This window comes from Hibiscus syriacus, unplaced genomic scaffold (assembly GCF_006381635.1).
Source record: "Hibiscus syriacus cultivar Baekdansim isolate YM2019G1 unplaced genomic scaffold, ASM638163v2 tig00005294_pilon, whole genome shotgun sequence".
Taxonomy (NCBI): domain Eukaryota; kingdom Viridiplantae; phylum Streptophyta; class Magnoliopsida; order Malvales; family Malvaceae; genus Hibiscus; species Hibiscus syriacus.
Window position 1 is genome coordinate 266,616 of NW_024062052.1, and position 20,759 is coordinate 287,374.

Here is a 20,759-nt window from a genome sequence, read left to right on the forward strand (position 1 = left end):
AGTAGGAATATATTAGAGTTAGGGTTGATGAAACTGTAACTGTAAAGAACATAAGTGAGATTAAAGGCATCAATTATAGGGAGGGGAACTGTGAGGGGTTTCATGGTTATGCCTCCCCTCGTATGTTGTTATCACAAAGCGCCCGTCTTCTCTGTCTCTTTCCACCCTTTTCTTCACCTTACATCCTGCCCTTGAGCACCGGTAATAATGCCTGCACTTCAACACATACATACATACATACATATACATATATGATGATGATGATGATGATGATGATGATGATTGAAGCTATATCGTCAATTCATACACTGAAACACATGCATGCTGTAAGTAGAAGCTTTTGAAATATTTTACATGAAGCCAGCCCAGATTACCTTGGATTAGGGTTGTCCTTAATCATTTTCTTCCCATATTTCCTCCATTTGTACCCATCATCCATTACCTCAACTCCAGATTTGGTTCTGAAAGCAATTTTAACCTTCCCCTCCATTGTTGTCGCATAACCCTCGTTTCTGCAAAATTAAAAACCACAATCGATCACTAAACAAATAACCAAGAATTGCATAAAATCAAAAAAAAAAAAGGAAAAGAATTTGGTTTACGTTTGCAAGGTATAATCAACACACGCTCTGCCGCCAGGATTGACCGGAGAAAGAGTAGTGGAGGCAGTTTCCGGTTGGGGTAGAAGAAGGAAATGTTCACTGTTAAGCTCCATGGTGTGACTGCAAATAGGGTTTGGGTTTGATGATGGTGAGAGGAAGCCAGCGGTGAGGCTGGAGTATTAGAGGGTGTGAGTAGAAAATCAAATGACTTTGGAAATTTCGTCGGTAGAGGCGTAGAACTTCGAGGCTCCATCTATTATATATTATTGTAAAACAAAATGTGCATAATATTTGTTTAACGGGGTTTCAAGTGAATTTCCTTGTGGAGTCTCAAACTCACAGGAAAAACTAGTGGAAAATTATCCCTTTAATTGACTCTGACGATTAAGCATATTGTAATTAGAGTCCTGACGAGACAGATCGTGAGTTATTTGAGATTGATTTGATCAAAGTTTGATAAATATTTGACTCGAGTTTTTAACGAGCTGAAAAGAGCTACTTAATACTCGACTCGAAAAACTCGTGAACAACTCAAAAATATAATATATTAAGATTATATTTTTTAAAAATAAATTATTAATAATATTAACATTTATGTGTCGATTATTTTAAAAATATATGGTATTAAATTTTCATGTATTTAAAGTTCAAGTTTGAGTTTGAGGCCCCAATCGAATTAAGTTTAAAAAAATCATTACAAACTTTTTCGAGCTTCAGTTTATGAGTTTAAGTTCAAGTCGAGTTTAAAAATTTTAGACTCACGAGTGTTCGAGTCAAGTCGAGATTTACTTCAGAGTTTTCAATTCAAATCAAATTCAACAATATTTAAAATCGACTCATCTCGTTTACATCCCTAATTGCAATTTATACTACTAAATATTCTTTCATTTTTGTTCTTATTTCTTACAAATCAGTATTTCCGCAATTCCCTTGTGTTTTCTTTTTCATTATAAAAGTAAGGGCAGACTATATGTTTAGTAACTAAATTGTTATTTTTATTCTGTTTTAACACTTAAGCTTTCAATTTTTTTAAAACTATATCCAACATTTACTTTTTATTTCATTTTAATACCCATCGTTAATTTTTTGTTTCATTTTAGTACCCTGCTGTTAACTTTTTGTTTCATTTTAGTACCTAATTTTTAATAGTGGGTTATTAAAATGAAATAAAGAGTAAATGTTAGATATGATTTTGATAAAAATGAAAGTTTAGATACTAAAACAGAAAAAATAATAGTATAGGTACTAAATGTGTACTTTACCCCAAAAATAAAAATCGGAGACTACCCCTTAACAAGGTACAGAACTATCGTTTGTCACTCCTTGATTGATAACCTCACGTGACAAAATCAATTAATGTATATCTATAAAAATATAATGAAAGAGATGTGTTTCTATATGGGTAAGGATATATTTACACACTGATTTTTTTTTTTAGTTTTAAATAGATTTAGGACTATTATATAAGTAAAAATAAATAGTTGAGATTCATTTTTTATTTTTTTCAGTGAATTACTTTACATTTTTATTATTAATCTCAATCATATATTTTTACTCATCTAACGATTTTAAATTTATATAAAACTAAGAGTTGTATATTGTATAACATGATCATATCACAATATATATATATATATATATATATATATATATTAAAAACTCTTGTGAAATAATTGTGATGTGTCATTTGTATTTTTTCTTTTTATCATTGTTGATTGATGGTGACACTAATTTTGATGTTGATTATCGATCATCTATATTTTTTATTGTCTTTTTTTATATTGTATCTTTATTTTTTTTCTCTTATTTTTAATTTTTAATAAGTCTACCTTTATGTCATGTTTTCATCTATCTTTATGACACGTTTTTTCTTTGTCTTTTGACATGTTTTTGTTCGCTTTATCGTTGTTTTTCATTTATTATTTTTAAGTGTTGATTTGACATCGTTACCAATAATCAAGATGTTACTTATATTTTATCATATTGATCTTCCTACTTTAGACCATCAGATAGGATTGGGTACATGATTTGCGTTCTTGAATGGTTTTTTTCATATTGCTCGACTTTGATTTGATGTTTTGCGGTAATTTTCAATAACTTGATCTCATTTTACGGTTTGTTTGTCGATATCATCAGATCTTTTTGTATCTATTATTGTTCGAGTTTTGATTAGTTTTTTTAAAATCTTTCATTGTATGGTCCTTAAGTTGCTAATCTTAATTCAATAATTTACGATTATGATTGTAACTCTATTATAATTTAGAATATTTATTTTTCTTAATAAAATTAATGGATTCTATAAAAATAACTCATGTGAAATAAACGGTTAACCTATAAATTTTATATAATGGCTCAAAAATGAAAAGTAAAATAAGGCAAGTACAATATCGACAAAAAATGTTCTTTATATTAGATTTCTAGGACAAAACGACTAAAGTACGTTTTATCAAATTTGAAATATTTATTTGTTTTTTATTTCAATTAAAATAGGTTTAACTAAAGCAGTCTCTATTAAGTAAAAATTATTTAATTTGAGCAAGTAAATATTATTATTTATCTATGCGAAATAATTTTTCATAATGATTATAATTTTGATCAGATAATGAGTATTCGTGAACATGTGAGTTGTTTAATTGCATCAATCTATGTCATTTCCCTAACTTAAAATCCTAAATTATAAATCCTAAGTTAGTGTTTAGAGGTAATAGGGTTAGGGTTTAGGGTTTAAATTTTTAAGTTAGGGGTAGGGTTATAGACTGATGCAATTAAGCAACTTCAAAGACTAAATTGATGAGAAAATATAATAGGGGTGAAAGTGATAAATTGAATCTACTAGCAAAAGTTACATTTTGCCGTATTTGAATTGCTTTATTTTAATAAAGTTTTGATATATTTTTTACTTTGGGTAAAATACACAAATGGTTCCCTAAGTATATAGTACTGATTTATTAAGTCCCTTGACTATTAAAAATTACAAAATGATCTTATGACTGTAGAGTGTACCCATATGTAATGGGGTAAGGGGGAGGTAAGATAGTAGGCTGAGCAACTTCCATAGGAGACTTCCGAATTATGAAAATGCCCTCCATGAGACTCGATCCCACGACCTCAAGGTTAAGAACCTTGTGCTCTACCAACTGAGCTGGATGTTAATTTCAAAAACAATGGTAACTAAATTTTATTAATAAAAATAACAAAAATAAATCATAATTATTATGTATTCAAAGAGAAAATTGAATACAATAATCACAAAAAATTCATACATAAAGCACAAAAATGAAACACAAATATACGAAAATCGAAATCTTCCATTAAGAATGACGGCCAACATCAAAATAACCCAATAACCATTATAAAATTCATTGTCTTTGTCAAACGAGACGCTTTACGAAGTGATAAATGAGTGGTGAGGTAGCCAAACAATTTGGCAGACTACTTTGCAACTCAATTCTAATTATATCAACAAATAACCTTTTACCAAAGAGGAGATTTGACAATACGTGACCACCGACAAACCAATCAAAAAAATAAATGTCGTGAGAATTTTTGTGCAAGCACCAACATGATCGTAGAGGTATGCGAAAAACTTACCAAAAACCATAAAAAATTGTCATAAGAGCAGAGAAAAATATGCCACAAGAGTAGAGAAAAACGTGTCACAAAGACAACGATTTTTATTTAAAATTAAAAAAAAACTCAAGAAAACAAATAAAAATAAATGACAAAGAACAAGAAAAATAACAATCATCCGCGATCGACAACTAATATTAAAATTAGTGTCATCACTGACTAATCAAAAATCAAAATAAAAGTAAAAAGTTGAGACAAAAATATTGAGTGAAAACTTAGATTAAAAAAAAGAGAGCACGGATTTTAAAATTTTAAAAGAGATGAACTTCTTATATCGACTCATTGTTTATTTGTCGGTTTAATTATTATAGGTTATATTATAAGATTATTTATAATATATAAGATAATTTATATTAGTTAATAATTTAAGTAAATCTATAATTATTTATACATTACTTGGAAACCATCTCGTCCTTTTACACTCATGGATTTGGAGAACAGCTATTTCTTAACGCGTTTTCAAACGGAGGAAGACTAAAGTTTTCGCTAAAGGCCAATGGATTATCTACATACAATATTTAACAGTCCAACCCTAGACGATGGATTTTCGTACGTCCCAACATACGTAACATTTGTCATCGTCTGGATATGATTCCCTGGTCCACTCTAGTACATGTACCACAAGAAAATCCTTCATAGCATAGGAAAGTTGGTGGGTAAGGTGCGGAGGTAAGGCTAGAACAGCGTAATATTTACGACGGAATAGAGTCCTGAAATATTAAGGTCTAAAAAAAAATTAGATTTATTATTATTGTTACAATAAAAAAGTAAATAAAGTTTTATATATCAGTGGTAAAAATTTTAAGCCCAAAACCATAGAATCTACGATCGAATCTTATTAAAGTCATATGGGAAATAACAATAATTAGTATTGTACTATAGCTGTAATCTCATTTTTTTTGTCTAACTCTACTTTATGAGAAAAAAAATTCATATTCTTCAATTCACTTTATCAAACTTCAATTTACTTTAAATGTCTCTTTTTAAGAATTTGTACAGGACTTCTAATGTCGTAGTCTCGACCTTGGTAAGGTGGGTAAAATTGACTTCCACAAAGCCACTAGCAATAGAAGGATATTCGCAACGGTGGCGGTGTATGTTATTCTGAAGGAGCCATTTGTTTCTCGAGTGGTAATCGATGATAGTCCCAGTGGCTGAATACGAAAATTTTTCGCTTATTTGCTTATCGCGTGGCAGGTTTTGTCAATTGAAAGGGGCTTGCCCTCACGAATCATAGTCGCATAACCAACCCATGGAAATTCCTCCACCTACCAATGTTGTACCCGTTACTCCGAACGTTTCGACGATGGATCACGATAGACAATCAAATGGCTCGGCGTTGAACAAGGCGGACTCTTCAAAGAATGACCCGTACGGACCATGGATGGTAGTTGAGAAACGTCGATGTCGACCACAAGCGGCATCTATGAAAAAATCGGACAATTCTAAGTTGGTGTTCAATAAACGCTCAATGATACCATTTGATAATAAATACTCAATCATCCTCCTATAACAGTTGATGTTCAAATTCGTGACTTCTAAAAACAACAATAATTTTTTTAATCACTAAGATAAATTAATTCATACAATTAACTAGATAACTTTAATTTAAAGATTCAAGACACCTTTTATGTAGTCTTAATAAGTCTATTCATTATTTTGAAAACATTGTGTCCCCTCAATGATACCATAAATATGTTGGCTTTTCCATATTTCTATCCTATCTTCTGGAAATTTAGATTAATCACATGATTTCCCGTCAATGTTTACGATTACACACGACTTTGTTTATTTGTCGTGAAACAATAATTTGCTGCAAAAATATTTCTTAATCATTAAAAATTGAAATAACAACTTAATGGGATTGCATTTATTCGAGTCAACCATTTTTATTGAAATTTGCTAATTTTCTAATTCTTGTACTTTTTACAATAATTTCTAATTTTTTGAAAGTGCTTTTTTTTCCCTAAATTTTTAAAACTTAAAAATTAATGACGTGATATATAAATTAAATAATGATAGATCAATTTTAATTTTCAATTTATAGGTTTTACTAATAATTTATATGTAATATTCGTATAAACAACGGGCTATTGTCGATGTCAGGGTGGGCAAGACGTCGTCGATGAATCAGAATCCTTTCAACAGTAATTGAATTTGAATCGTCTTTTTTGTATTTTCTTTTTAATTTTTGGATCTTAAATTTTATATTCTGGGTCAAGTTGATTCATTGTTGTTAAGTTTCTTGTCTGAATAATCTCGGCCCATTTATAGATTGTTTACCGACTTTAAAAGGTACAGTTAGACTTAACTGCTTGAATTTAGATATGTTCATAAGAAGTTTAGTCAGCACTACAAAGCAACGATTGGTGCTGATTTTGTCACTAAAGAACTCCAGATTGATGATCGCCTTGTCACTCTGCAGGTAGAGATTCTATTTTATTTCTTCATGGATATTCCTATGTTCTTTATAGCTTAATATTAAAACTGCTATGGAAGGCATGTTTATGCTTCTTTTTTTTGGTGGGGGAGGGTGAATTGCTTTGGATAGATATTGGATACTGCAGGACAGGAGATTTTTGTGTGCTAGTTTACGATGTTAATGTTATGAAATCATTCGACACCCTTGATAATTGGCACGAGGAGTTTCTTGAACAGGTTTCCTTTGCCCCTTTCTCTATTCTTTCATTTTCTTGTTCGTTTTAGTTGTTCAGTGAGCTGTATTTTGCTTTTCCTATTGAATGATATGTTTCACTTCGACTTAGTTGTTAAAATGTCAAAAATAGTATGTAATACATGTTGAACTCCTTTTATTTACTCCTCCCATGATAAACCTGCTTAGTAGAAATATATTCTTTTTGTCAAGGAATGTTGGCTAGCAATGCATTATATATTAAACTTAGTCTACAACTAAAGGCTAAAACCTTGCCTCTCCTAAAATGTCGAGACACATTTTTTGTCCAGCGCTGCACCTTGACAACATTGATGTTCACCACTTTTCTTTGCTTATGCTTGCAGCCTCTTCAGGGAACTTTCCCAATTGACACTTTTTCAAGTCAAACTGTTAGAAATGAAGATAACTCTTGTAAAATTGTTTCAGAGAAAAAGGTAGAGATTACTTATTTGAGGCACAATTGACATGAATCCCATAATGTAAATCTTCTTGCAAGTTGGTGTTTTATTAAGTGACCTTGACCAAAGTTTTGTTTCCTTTATGTGTCAAACGGAAGAAGGAACGCATGGGATACTTCTGGTTAGGAGTGTCTTCTTCCAAGTACTTAAGATATTGACAGTAGAACGAACAATGGTTGCAAAATTTCAAGAACATTATTCAGCCTAGTTTTGGCACATTGTTTTGGATTGCTTCCTGTTATCTGTTGTTTTAGTTCAAAATATTTGCTTTACCTAGTTATAGGGCTGACTTTAGATGGTTTGATTTTAGGACATAGATTGATTTAATTTGATTCCCTAGCTTCAGTAGATGTCTAGGTAAATGCATTACGTATACTACTTTAAGGTATACAGAGAAAGATCTGGTGTCATAACCGGTTTTGTCCTTATCCTTCTAAATTTGTCTGCATTTTTCTTTATTTCATGGTCTGCTATGGGTCGAATCTAGGTTAGAAAGGTCATTAGTTTTTATTCTATAATTAAGGCCCGGGTTATGATTTTATTTCAGTTAATTTATTTCATTTATATAATAGGTTTTCTAATTATGTAATAAGGCCGGTCCTTATTTAAAGGGATGTATGGAATGAGAAACCATAAGCAGAATCTTTATCATAACCCTAAAGAAGTCTTGATATCCCTATAACGTGTCGTAAGATATTTGTCTCTCTTTTGATGACCTGAGAGGTATCGGTCTCGTTTGGATGAGCAGAATCCATTGCTGACCTTTCAATGTGCATGATATTTCCTAGCAGCCAATTTAATTTCTGTGGTTGCTTACTCTCTTATTTTTATGGTTCTCATTCCTCTAAACTGTATATTAATTTCTTTGAAAAAGTGATTTTCATTTTTTTTAATGTTGATATGGTTTCTGTTTTCATTTTCATTGCCAGGCAAATCCCACTGACCCCAGGATGTTTCCCTTTACGTTGCTTGGAAACAAGATAGATATAGATGACGGTAATAGTCGAGTGGTAAGGCTATATAGTATCTATACTTCCTAGTTTTCTTTTGTCCTCACCCCTCAGCCTAAAAGGTGATGTTTTGAGTCATGTAGGTCTCCAAGAAGAAAGCAAAAGACAGGTGTGCTTCTAAAGGAAACATGCCTTACTTTGAAACATCAGCAAAAGAAGATATCAATGTTGATGCTGCATTCCTTTGTGTTGCCAAAAATGCTCTAACAAATGAGCGAGAGCAGGACATGTAAGTTTATCTTGAATTATATTCCCTGGTTGAAGTGGATACTGATTTTTGCCTATTACATCAGCATTGTTCTGACATTATATTATTTACAAAGGTGCATTGTTTCATCAAGCACTGCAGATTTCAAGATAATTATTATCTTGTCTTGCATCAATACTGCACATCTGTGATCATTAGTTTTTGAGACAAAACTGTTAGGAAAGAGGATGATGTTTCCAAGGAATACGACATCAACACTAAGAAGAAAAATAAAAACATTACAACGTGACTTGTTAGAGTATAGTTCTGGTCTCTGATATTTCCATAATCATGTATACCGAACAGTTTCTTCTTCCACTTCCCCCTTAAAAAATACGGGGTCTCTGTGTCTACCTATTTCTTAAGTAGATGGTTTTAACATTTTAAGATTGACTGAGGCTACGCATTTTATGATTCTCTTTAAAATTGAGTACTCGTTTGTGTATGAATGCAGATATTTCCAGGGCATACCAGAGGCTGTGACCGAGACCGAACAAAGAGGTGGTTGTGCATGTTGATTACGAGTCAAAATCTTTTTTATTTTTGGTTGTCCGATGAGGTCTAATTATTCTGGTTTCGTGATTCTTATCCATCTTTTTAATACATTGTATTCCAAGTTCCCTTGATTGGATCATTATTTGCCACTAGTTTTATTTTGGTAGGGAGGAACTTTAAGGGGTGAAATTTCCAGGAGAGTTTGCTTTTAGTGTTATCTTTAAGAATTGAACTTGAGGACTCGCAAGGGATTCTCTTAAACAAACCTTTCATAACCACAGTTAGCTGATCTTTGGCTCCACTTATCGGATTTGAGGTCAGGTCCTAAATGGAAGACAATATTTAACCGCTGCACCAAATCAAGTATTTATTTTATAATTGATAATAAACTCTAATTAATGTAAAATTTTATCATTTGACAGTGAACGATCAATCACCCTATTACAGTTGTTAGTGTCTCTAACAATAATTATGATTCCTCTAACCATTTGGATAAATTGGTTCGTGCATATACATTATTTTTGGAGTAATCAAACTTGAAACCCAAAACATAAATTCACTTTATCAAGTTAAATATGATTTATGTCACCCATAAAAAATATATTATGTTCAAATGATTGTTTTGATTATTAAACTTTAAAAGTTATAAAATAATCATTAAATCGATCGAATTGCTACAAAATGATTATTAGTGAACGAACTATTATAAGATAATCATTAAATTAATCGAATTGTTACAAAATGAACACCGTGATGTTATAATAAGTATACAAGTTTGATAAATTAAATAATGACCATTTCTTAATAGTTTAATAAAAAAAAGTAATGTTAATTTTGTAATAATTCGATAAAATTTAATGACAATTTTATAACATTTGAAACTTTATCCTTAAGTTTTATTGACCAAAATGATTATTTGAGTATCTTATTTGGTGTTAGTTTAGAACCAAAACAATATGTACAGTCAATTAATTTGTTTAATTAGGATAGAATTGATAGAATATATAAAAATTAAAAGTTGAATATATTATTATATTAATTAAGTAATTATTTCTGGTAGCGATTTGAGGGATGATAATCATTTTGACACTAATTTGAAACGTTAATGACTAAATGATTAAATCAACTAAAACAATTTAAGTTGGTGATCAAAATATACTTTGATGACTAATAGATTAATTTAATCAATTACCGTTCAAAAGACTAAGGGTAAACTACATATTTAGTACCTAAACTTCCATTTGTTTTAAAATAATACCTAATATTTACTTTTTGTTTCATTTTGATACCTCACCGTAAAAATTTAATTGTTTTACATAGCATCTTTTTTATGGGTAAATTGCATTATTTATAACTCAACTATCTTCTCACTCTTATTTTGATCACTGAGTTTATTTTTTAAAATTTAATTACTTTATTTTTTAAAATTCAATTACTTTACTCCAAATTACTCATAATTTAATCACTCTAACTTTTTTTATTTTACTTGTATATTAATAAAATAATAATAAAAATTTCATGTCAAAAAATTATTAATAAAATAAATTAGAGTGATAAAAGCAAGAACAATTTAAAATTTGAGTAGTTAAATTGAAAAGTTTTAAACTTTAGTAACCAAAATATGAGTGAAGAGATATTTGAATGATGAATTATATAATTTACCAATAAAACTATAGCACCGTTGAAAATGCAGAATATAAAGGATAAATGTTAAATATAATTTTAAAATAAATGTTTATGTAATTTAAGAGGTAACTAGTAGCGACAATGTTATTTTTTTACCTCTTATAGAACTCCAAAAAAAGAAAAGAAAAGAAAAGAAAAGAAAAAAGAAAGATGTAATTAAGAGGCTTGCAAGGTACACTGGACGACCGTTTGTTCTTCAAGTAGCCTTTGCTTGGCTCTCTTCGTCTTCCGCTGGGTGCTCGACTTTATGTAAATCAAAACACAAAACATTGAAGATAAGAAGACGAGGAGAGTGAATGGTATAAAGCCATGTTTATTTCGAAGTGTCTAGTGTCAAAGAAAGGACCTTTAGGTGCCATATGGTTAGCTGCTTTCCTCTTCACAAGGCTCAAGAAATCTCAAATCCTTGAGATTAATATCTCCTCTTCTGTCGGTTAGTCTCCTTTTTTTTTCAAATGCCCATCACTCCTTCTGTTTCTTCTCCCTTTCGAATGCCCGTTAGTCATTTCCCTTTTGCCTTCGCTTGTAACTTTTATTTATATAAAAAAAGGAAAACCCAGACTTCAAAGGGGTCATGTTTCCGAGTTCATTTTTTTTTTGTCTTTTCGCTGTCTGGTTATATATGAAGCAAATGAACGGTCAATGTTGTTTTTCTTTTTCTTTTTGGTTTTCATGTGTTCTTGTTTATATGAGATGATACATGTATAAGAATGGTTAAAGAAGGGATGAAGGAAAGTAATACGTGGTCTACGGGCGGAGTTTTTGTTCCCCCAATTTGAAAGTAGTGTATTTCACCGTGACCTAGTTTCTTGGTACTTCATTTTACATTTTCAATCCTATGCTTCACAAATTTTTTGAAGCCTATTAATAAGTTAAAGGAATTGTGCTTCAAGTTCAAAGAAAAACAGCTTAGTAGAAATCGGGTAATTTAGGCATTCCAATTTTCTGGATTCCTATCTTTTAATATGCATTTTTGTTTAGCAATTTAGTTGAATTTTGTATTAATTTGGCTTTCTGTCTGGATTTCATTTCTTTTGGTGTATACAAGAATAAGCTAAAAAAAGCCTTTGTTCTCTGCTTTGTTGAAACAAAAACTAGTGAATATTGTCGTGTTCACGCTTTTATGGTGTTGCAGATACTATCTTGCAGAGCCAGCTTGAGATTCTGGCTTATAGAGTGTTAGCCTACCTCCTCGTTGGTGTTGTCAGAATATATTCCAAAAAGGTTGAATATCTTTTTGAGGACTGCCAAGAAGTGCTGGTTGAGATAAATCAGTTTGTGGTTAGAGAAAAAAATAGAGCAAAGAAGGAGGCCCTGCGTGCAACTTCCTTCTCGATTACTCGACCTGTGAGTTTTGACTTAGATGCATTTGATCTGGAGGTTCTTGAAGATACTAGTCGGTAAACTAATCTAACAGTCTTAGTTTCATTACAGACTCCAAGTTATTTAACAGTCTTGTTTCATTACAGACTCCAAGTTATTTCTCTTTCTTATAATTATTCTCAATATTATGGTTTCTTGTCCAGAGACAATGTGGTTCCTCGTGAAGAAATAACCCTCAAAGGTATTGGTTTTGCTTTGAAATAACTCATTTTATTTGTTCTTTGTTTGTTAACTAAGCTTTGTTGAAACAGATGTAGCTTGGGAAAATGCTGGAAAAATGCGATATTCCCTAGATCGGGTATGTATCCTCTGGTTGTATGTTGTCGTTATAACTTGATCAAAGTCTACTGACTTTGATACATTGATTTTCTTTTATTATGTCATAAGATCCTTACTATATTACTTTTAGAAAAAATTAATTCCAATATGTTAGACTTTCCCCCAATATGTTTTTTGTTATTGGAACTTGTTTGTGTCAATTTTCCAGTGCAAATCAATCATGCCTGTAGGTTCCTTTCATTTTTTTCAATAGAAGGATCGATTGAGATACTTTAGATTATCTCAACTACTTGGAATTGTTTACATTGATACATCTGTAGTTTAGTTTTACTGGACAAGGAAGCTAACTTTTGTTTAGAGCTCTTTTTAGTTTCCAGCAATCTCTTGGCCCAGTGGTCAGATATTTGTGTTGTGTGGCATATAAGCTTGGATTCTCTCCATGGTATCCTTAACTCTACCCCCAATTAAAAAAACAAGAGCTCATTCTGTTATTATTGAATTGAAGAGGCTAATATTAGTCATTGCAATAATCTTGGATAAGTGAAAAGTTGGATTTATTGGTTTTCAGGTCAGTTTTTCCTCTTTTTAGGCTGTAAGGGGTAAATTTTCACTTATGGAAGGTTGTTAGTATGGAATGTGTGTGACCTATGTATGCAACTTGGATATTTTAATGGTTTTTACAGGTTGTCCGACTATAAATGATGATTTTCCTGCTAAGATTTCAATTTTAATGTTGGCATTGAGTCAAAAATCCTGATTTGTTCAAGTTGACTCTTCCATTCTGTGCAGATTGCGGCATTGGATGATGCTTTCTTGATGGATTACACTCTAGCTGAAGAGTATGCACCATGCACAAAATTTTCATTTCCTGGATTCTCAGTTCTATATGATAAGATATGTTGTCTTTTTGAAAGAAGCTAAATGGTTTCTTATAAAAAAAGAAGCTAAATGGTCAAAGTTTTGGATTATACTCTAGCTGAAGAGTATGCACAAAAATTTCATTTCCTAGGTCCTCAGTTCTATATGTTAAGATATGTTGTCTTTTTGAAAGAAGCTAAGTGGCTCAAAGTTTTGGAATTGTTCTTCTAATCATATTCTTTTCGCAGCAGTCTTTCACGCCACCAGATGGACTTTGAGACAGAAGTAAGAACATTGCATGGTGTGTGTGACCCGGAAGCAAGTGTAGAAAAGCTTCGATGTGATAACTCTTTTCTTGAGGAGATTTCACATATTAAAACAGTTGGTGGGGTAGAGGAAGAGCCTCAGAACCTTGTCAATGAAAATGAAAGAGAGCGTGTAGAGGTTCCTGACATGGCAGGTTTGGTGAACCAAGTAGGCCAAGAGGCAAATAGAGAGAAATACAATGATAGATTATTGTCGGAAAAATGGGCAATCCTTCATACTGAAGCTCGGGAAGATTCTCCAGTTCCTCATAAACTTGAACCACTTGCTGAAGATCAAACTAATAGGGAGTTAATAAAGGGTCCAGACCAATTAGAATCAGAAAATGAAATGAACCAGGCTATGGAGGAAGATTACGAAAGCGTCCTGGAAGCAAGTGCAGAGCTTCCAGACATTTCTGGCTCAGTAAGTATGGAGAAGTGCAGTGATAGGTTCACTTCTGAACGAGCAAACCTTTGTAATGAGGCTGAAGAGGAACCTCTAAGACCTGCTGAATCACTTGTTGAAGATCAAGGTAACAGGGAAAAGATGAAGGATTTGAGTTTGCTGCAATATGAAAATGAAGTGCACCGGGTTATTCAGGAAGATCATGTAAGCATGGAAGCAAGTGTAGAGGTCCCGGGCCTTGTAGACTCAGAAATTCACATAAGAAGAGAATCGAGCAGAGAGAATAATATCGATGAACTCTGTCAAGAAGAATGTTTGAATCTTATTGTTCAGGTTGAGGAGAAATCTCCAGGTCTCGTCAAACCTGTTGGTGAAGAAGAAACTAACAGAGACATGAAGGGTTCGTATAGGGTGCAACCAGAAAATGAAATACACCATGTTATGAAGGAAGATCAGAACTTTGAAACAAGTACGAAGAAGCTCCAGGCTGAAGAATTCTTTCACATGGACATTCAGGAACCTACCCCACTTGTTAGACCACTTGCTGAAGAGATTCATACTGATGCAGAGCATGAGAAGTTTCCAGCAAAGAGAACTAAGGATGGAAAATGTCAGGCTGCTGCTAAAAATCGTACATTGTCAGTTACATTGGACTCCACTCCTCAATCCGTGTTGCAAGATGCTTCAGGTATAGAAAATATTAAAATGGTAGTTTTTTTGCCTCTTAAGGATATAATCTTTCCTGTGCTTGATTAGTTGGACAGTTAACAAGATTCTTGCTCTTTGTTACTCTTACTCTTCATTTTAGATGATCTACCCATGTTTAACATATATCCAATGAACATGGTAATCATTTTTGAAACTTTCTTTTAGGCCATAAATTGTGTTTATTATTTAAAGTGTTTGTCTAATACACAATTTCTCCTTTAATGCAGGAGCCACTACACCACATTTTATGCTTATCCCAACACCTGCTAGAAAGGAACATTCTCGGTTTTCTAGGAAGAGAAAATGTGTATTCGATGATGTCATAGTTTACTCTAATGAGTAAGACATGGTTACCTCAGAATCTCCCTTTTTATGTTTCCAGTTCAAGCAGTTTTATGTTATGAATCTAATTGACTGCAGGCTAGTCATTGTTCTGCAACTTTATACTTAGCGCTGACCATCATCATTGCATATGACAGTAACAATGAGTTGTCATTTATGATATAATTGGAAATAATGTGTTGCGATGAACTCTGCTGAATATTAAATTGGGAATGTTTGGTTTCATCTTTAAGCCATAGATATTGTAATATGTTGTTTTGTCTTATGAGATGTGCATCTTGCGCTGCAATATTAGCTAGAAAAAAAAGAATTTGATGCTCAATCTAAGCGTATATATATATGGATTGCAACAGGTTCAATTCATGCCGTCTTTTTGCAATTGATTTAATACCTGTGGCACTGATATTGAAAACAATAAAGCATGACTTTAATTAGGACATTTGTTGGTAAAAACAAATTGAAGGATAGAAATAAATTAAGAGGACAACTGATAACTGCATGATTCAATTGATTTCACGTTCAATTTTTGAAGCATAATGAGGCAATGGATAAAAGATGCAAGTGATTTGGTCTCTAAACGGGTAAAGGATGGCCGTACTGCTATAGGTGCAAAGAAGACTCGTTGGATTCTCAACCTTCCCCAGAGTTTCTCAGAGCCTTCAGTTCCCTGTAATTTCACTATTAGAAATATTTCTACATGGTATTTCTCTGGTTATGCTTCTTTGTTAATCATATTCTTGACAGGCACCTTGGAGCTCAAATCCATTTACTGTGGAAAGAGGTTGAGACTTCTGGAATCTATTAATATCACAAAACCTTCAGATCATATGGACACTCCCGAACCTCCTATGGCTAGTGGATTCGTTGAGCAAGCAGAAATTACTCCAATGATTGTTGAAATTAGGGATCCTCCTGATATGCTGAACCTCTCAAAGTCTCCTCCATTTGATGAATCCACGGAGCATGCTGGAATTTCTCCACAAACACCCATTCAGCAGTCAACTTCCCTAATTGTCGAAGAACGGACAGAAATTGCTCCGCAAACACCTCTTCTCCACTCTAAATCAGTGAGGCCTTTTGTGAGCCCAAAGGACCTGAAATGTAATAACTTAGGTGGGGTAAGACCAGAGAATGTGGATCCTACTCAAATCATGGGGAAAGAACCTTCTCTGAATGAAATAATAGAGAGGTCTTCCCTGAACAAGAATGAAGACCGTAATCTCGATCTGGTGAGCAGGGTAAATTTATGATTACAAATAGTTGTCTTAAAGTGATATGGTCCATATGGATTTGCGATAAACATCTTGCAGGGCTTATAAGTTGATGCACATTACGCAATATAGGCATTTACTCTTCCATGCTCTGCATCAACTTTTTCTTTCATATTTGTGATGCAACATCTGTCGTATGTATTTTGTATTTTGGAACTCAAACCAGTATTTAGGAATTGGGATGCAAATGGTGTTTCACAGTGTTGGATGGTTTAGAAGCTTCTCTGTCTGTTCAGATAATTGTATCGTCATCTAATGGTTATTTACTTTGATATTTTGTTCAGGACATACATTCAAATGAAGACAGTAACCAGGAAAAGGGTAAGACCTAATCAAATACCTTGACCAAATATTAAACTTTGATTTGGTCAGTGGGTTCTTTCTATGTTTTTGTTTACATTCTGCGTTCTTACTTGAGTTTTTTTTTTAATGATTTGCAGATGGATGGTCATCGAGAACCAGGTGAGATAAATGTATTGCCGTGATTATGTTCTTTTTCAACTGAAGCAGTTAATATCAAGCCCTTAAGATTTCTTACAAAACTCAATTCTCAAATAATTAAAATCTTTGATGCACAGAATGGTGGCAAAGAGACTTCAGAGAAGTTTTCAAGATCAAAAAAATAAAGGGGAGGAAGAAAAGGTGAACTTATCACAGCTTTTGGAAGGAAGAACAAAGAAAGCAAGTGTGAAGGTCTTTTATGAGATACTGGTATATTGCTTACACTCGAGTCTAACATAGTTCCATAGAAGATTCTCATACCCTATAGACATGGAAATGGAATCTTCAAACTGAAAGCTAAGCAACGTATGTTGGTGCAAAATTTGCAGGTGTTGAAAACTAAAGGACTTGTGGATGTGCAGCAAGAAGATGGTTTTGGTGATATCATTGTTCTGAAGTCTTCGAAGTGGGACGAAAGCGTTTTGATGGAAACCATGCTAATCTGTTAGTTAACAGTAGGTTTTAGCAATTTTAGCTGATATTTCCAGTAATGTAAGTGCCCCTTCTGTAAATTGCCTAGTTTAGTTAAGTAGCTCTTCGTATTTTTGTACATTCAAGTGCCTTTTCAGTTGATGGATGATTTCAAAGGAGAATGCTTTGTTCTTGCCTGCCCAAAATGTTTTAAAATTTTCCATTAATTTTTGTTAACCTAAACATCTCTTAGGTTCTTTTATTAATTTCATATGATTGTAACTTATATATCAAGTTGTATTATATAAATTTGGCTTTAATTTTTAAAAGAATAATATATTCAACTATTAATACCTTTGTTGATCAATCTTCGATCCAGCAGAGGCACCCAAAACACTTTGATGAAGCAAATGAAAAGTCAAAACAATATTCAAATTACACCAAAGCAGGCAGGCCTCTTTAAGAATTTGAATCATGAAATAAACAACAGTTAAAAGGGGAGTATATGCCCACATAACGAGCAACCCATACAACAGTAATTTACAAAAGCTTTTCACCTGCAGTTATTTGAATGCTGGGATGGGAATGAACCCAATGATGCTGAAGTGGAGCAACCGACCCTTACAGCTTTTATTTGTTAACATGGGAGCATTGCATCATAGAGTAAGGGACTCCAGAGCAAGGGCTTTCTTAAACCAGTATTGCTTAAGCCTCTGCCTTGCATACTCCATGTAGTCGAACTCTATTTTGTTTACGTAAGCCTGCGTACACACCGACACCCCGTCTTTAGTCAACGAAAAACTCGAACACCAAATAAGCTAATCGAAAAAAAAAACGAAAGATGGTGCCGACAATATTACCGAGATAATTCCCCATAATCCCCAGAACAGATGACTAGCAACAGTGTATTTCTCTGCATCAGCAAGTAGCCGCTCTACTTCAGCATCAATGGGTTCATTCCCTGCATTCAAATATGTTAAAACCAGTTATAATATGTAATTGTACCCCCCATACTCTTTGCCATGTACGGGGATTGACATAATTTACCTGAAGATCCTATATATGCACGGATGAATCTTCGGCGCTCCTCCGTATCTGTTGTCCAAAATACATGAGGTAAAGTTAGACCCAAAAATGACGGATGGTTTCGAAGTCAATGAAACAGTGACTGACCAGGGTATATGGTGTAGTCCAAGATATGGGGTGTCTCTGAATGATAATTTGCTGCCATCTCGCAGAAGTGATTTGCAAGGTCATAAGCAACGGGATTGTAACTTGCATACTCATAGTCCTACAAAAGGGAACAAATATATACTCAATTCATATGCAAATTTAGCAGTTGTCCCTTTGACAACAGGCCAAAAGAAAGAAACAGCAAGAAAGTTTGATATCGAAAAGAATGCTATGGTAGCCACTAGAGATAAAAGTGCTGTATAGAATCAGCATTCGCAAATTATAAGAACCGAATCGGATACTTACGATTAGGGTAATTGCTCTTATTTCTTCATCCATCATTATGTTACCGTATTGCAAATCGTTGTGAGAAAACCCGATTTCTTGATCGTCCTGCGATAACTCCTTCTCCAGGATGTTGATTTCGTCTCCGAGAGCATCCAAGCCGAATTCTATTGCAGCTTCAGGGGAACACAATTTCTTTGCCTGACTAAGCCAGGTCCTGGTCAGGAACAGAAAGGGCTTAGATGTTCCAACTCAAAAAGTATAAGAGCACTAATATTAGATATTCATAGTCAGTACCTCAGTCGTTTCCAAAGAAGTACATCCTTGGGACCAGGCATGTCAAGATTGTGGAACTCTCTCAATTTAGCTGCTACAAGGGAAGATATTTCAGGGTCACGGAGGTCTGCGGCGGAGAGTGTCTGGTAAATACCGAAAATAAGAAACGGGTAATAACAGTGGTGCAATATGGGAAATTGCAGAAATTAGACATCAAAATGATAATAAAAAAAAAGCAAGTATTGAGAGACATACATACCCTGGCATGAATGAATTCCTCGATCCTTCCATCTGGAAACCGACCAAGAAGCTTAGGTCCTTGACCATGCTCGGACATGCACTGGAAGGTCCTAATCTCATCGTCCCTATTGAAGAACACGTGCACACCTTCACCATAAACCCGGACCAACACTTTCTGATGAAGACCACCTCGTGTTGTCGGCCAGTTTATCTGGAAAATCTCGTTAGTCATTGCTCCCTTCAATGGAACCACTTGGAATTCTTCCATGTCTTTTATTATATCTCCCCATTCGGATGCCACTGCTTTCAAAACTGCCTTCAGTTCTTCTGGTGCACAGCTTGGGATGAACCCGTTTTTCTTTATGGTCATTTGTGTGTGTATCGGCTGATACAGCTCAAGATTGACTAACCAATAAATCAAAGAAACAATTCAACCAACCAAGAAAACAGAGGATGCCCAGAAATATTAGAACATAAGAAAAAGCCGCAAACGGACACTCCAAAACTTTCCAAGAATATTTGAAAGCAAACAGACAAATCTATTATGCAAACTGGGAATTACGGTAATGGGTTTACTTATAGAGGCGAAAACCACAGAGTAGTTTACTTTTTTCTTTGCGTGCTGTATTGGTAAGCGCTTCCGCGGAATCTCCGCGGGTAAGGAAAAATTATGAAATGAACTAGGAATATCATGTATTCATGGTATCAATTAATAAAATATATTTATCTTATTTGTTTTTATAGTAAATTTTTATATTTTTTACATACAAATAAAGAGTAATTAATTATTTTGAATTTATTTTAAAATGAATAAATTTTATTGATTAGAATATATATAATATGGTGAGTCGGATGTATCAAATAAATTCTCATAGAATAAGGACCTTTCTAACGAAAATTTTATCACATTACTTATAATCCTAATAAATCACATTTATTAATTAAAAAATTCAAACAACTACTTACTTTTTTTTTTTTTTTTGCATTTGCACACATATGAATATTTATCTTAAAAATAAATAAAAATATATAAGTAACTGACACCACAAATGATACACATAATAACTTTTTCGTTCCTCGCCCTATCTGTCTGTCTGTCACGACCTTGAAACGCGTAAATATTACATGAACAAGCCATCGATTGACGCGTGGAAAGAACCAGCTGGAGCTTGATCAATTTGGCCTTCTCTTGTGTTTGTAAAACTGGTACAGTGGTATCAATTGTGTGTGTTATGGCGGTTGGTTTTGTGCTTTGCTCCCCAAAGGCTAAGGTCGGTTCATCCGCCGGTTTACAGCAATACAGTTAAGTCAAGGTCTCTTTTTTCTGGTTCACAATTCAAAGTCTTTCAGTATATCAAATACACGACATCCATATTTTCATTTGGATAATTTCTCCCTTTTTTTATGTCAAGTTTTTATAGGAGAAAAACTAAATAAATATACGCTAATTTGATCATAAATAAAATATAAAATGTTTGTAATTAAATTTTTTATTTTAAATTTTTTATTTTTAGTGTCT

General features: G+C 33.2%; 4 protein-coding genes across 6 annotated transcripts; 2 read left to right on the forward strand and 2 right to left on the reverse strand.

Moving 5' to 3' along the window:
• LOC120199062 (probable WRKY transcription factor 50) lies at nucleotides 1-811 on the reverse strand. Its single transcript, XM_039200265.1, has 3 exons — nucleotides 603-811; nucleotides 375-512; nucleotides 1-211 (listed from the first exon to the last, which is right to left on the reverse strand). The coding sequence occupies exons 1-3, from the start codon at nucleotides 713-715 to the stop codon at nucleotides 70-72; spliced, it is 393 nt and encodes a 130-aa protein (XP_039056196.1). The 5' UTR covers nucleotides 716-811; the 3' UTR covers nucleotides 1-69.
• Nucleotides 812-5,484: 4,673 nt separating this feature from the next.
• LOC120199013 (ras-related protein Rab7-like) lies at nucleotides 5,485-9,350 on the forward strand. The gene is made up of 7 exons (XM_039200235.1): nucleotides 5,485-5,681; nucleotides 6,558-6,657; nucleotides 6,765-6,890; nucleotides 7,251-7,340; nucleotides 8,294-8,374; nucleotides 8,458-8,603; nucleotides 9,076-9,350. Exons 1-7 carry the CDS (start codon nucleotides 5,485-5,487, stop codon nucleotides 9,137-9,139), a joined length of 804 nt encoding a protein of 267 aa, XP_039056166.1. The 3' UTR covers nucleotides 9,140-9,350.
• Nucleotides 9,351-10,949: 1,599 nt separating this feature from the next.
• On the forward strand, nucleotides 10,950-17,391 carry LOC120199060 (sister chromatid cohesion 1 protein 2). Of its 3 annotated transcripts, XM_039200263.1 has the most exons (13): nucleotides 10,951-11,235; nucleotides 11,938-12,202; nucleotides 12,329-12,366; nucleotides 12,437-12,483; nucleotides 13,254-13,303; nucleotides 13,571-14,721; nucleotides 14,969-15,080; nucleotides 15,616-15,752; nucleotides 15,828-16,312; nucleotides 16,639-16,675; nucleotides 16,795-16,816; nucleotides 16,933-17,065; nucleotides 17,185-17,389. In XM_039200263.1, exons 1-13 carry the CDS (start codon nucleotides 11,112-11,114, stop codon nucleotides 17,302-17,304), a joined length of 2,721 nt encoding a protein of 906 aa, XP_039056194.1. In that variant the 5' UTR covers nucleotides 10,951-11,111; the 3' UTR covers nucleotides 17,305-17,389. The 3 variants fall into 3 exon arrangements, with proteins under 3 accessions (XP_039056192.1, XP_039056194.1, XP_039056193.1); XM_039200261.1 differs by having other exon boundaries at nucleotides 10,950-11,235; nucleotides 13,574-14,721; nucleotides 15,616-16,321; nucleotides 17,185-17,391; XM_039200262.1 differs by having other exon boundaries at nucleotides 15,616-16,312; nucleotides 17,185-17,390.
• Nucleotides 17,392-17,891: 500 nt separating this feature from the next.
• LOC120199061 (probable choline kinase 1) lies at nucleotides 17,892-19,678 on the reverse strand. The gene is made up of 7 exons (XM_039200264.1): nucleotides 19,260-19,678; nucleotides 19,022-19,143; nucleotides 18,746-18,941; nucleotides 18,440-18,557; nucleotides 18,314-18,361; nucleotides 18,127-18,227; nucleotides 17,892-18,027 (listed from the first exon to the last, which is right to left on the reverse strand). Exons 1-7 carry the CDS (start codon nucleotides 19,608-19,610, stop codon nucleotides 17,923-17,925), a joined length of 1,041 nt encoding a protein of 346 aa, XP_039056195.1. The 5' UTR covers nucleotides 19,611-19,678; the 3' UTR covers nucleotides 17,892-17,922.
• Between the last annotated feature and the right edge of the window lie 1,081 nt (nucleotides 19,679-20,759).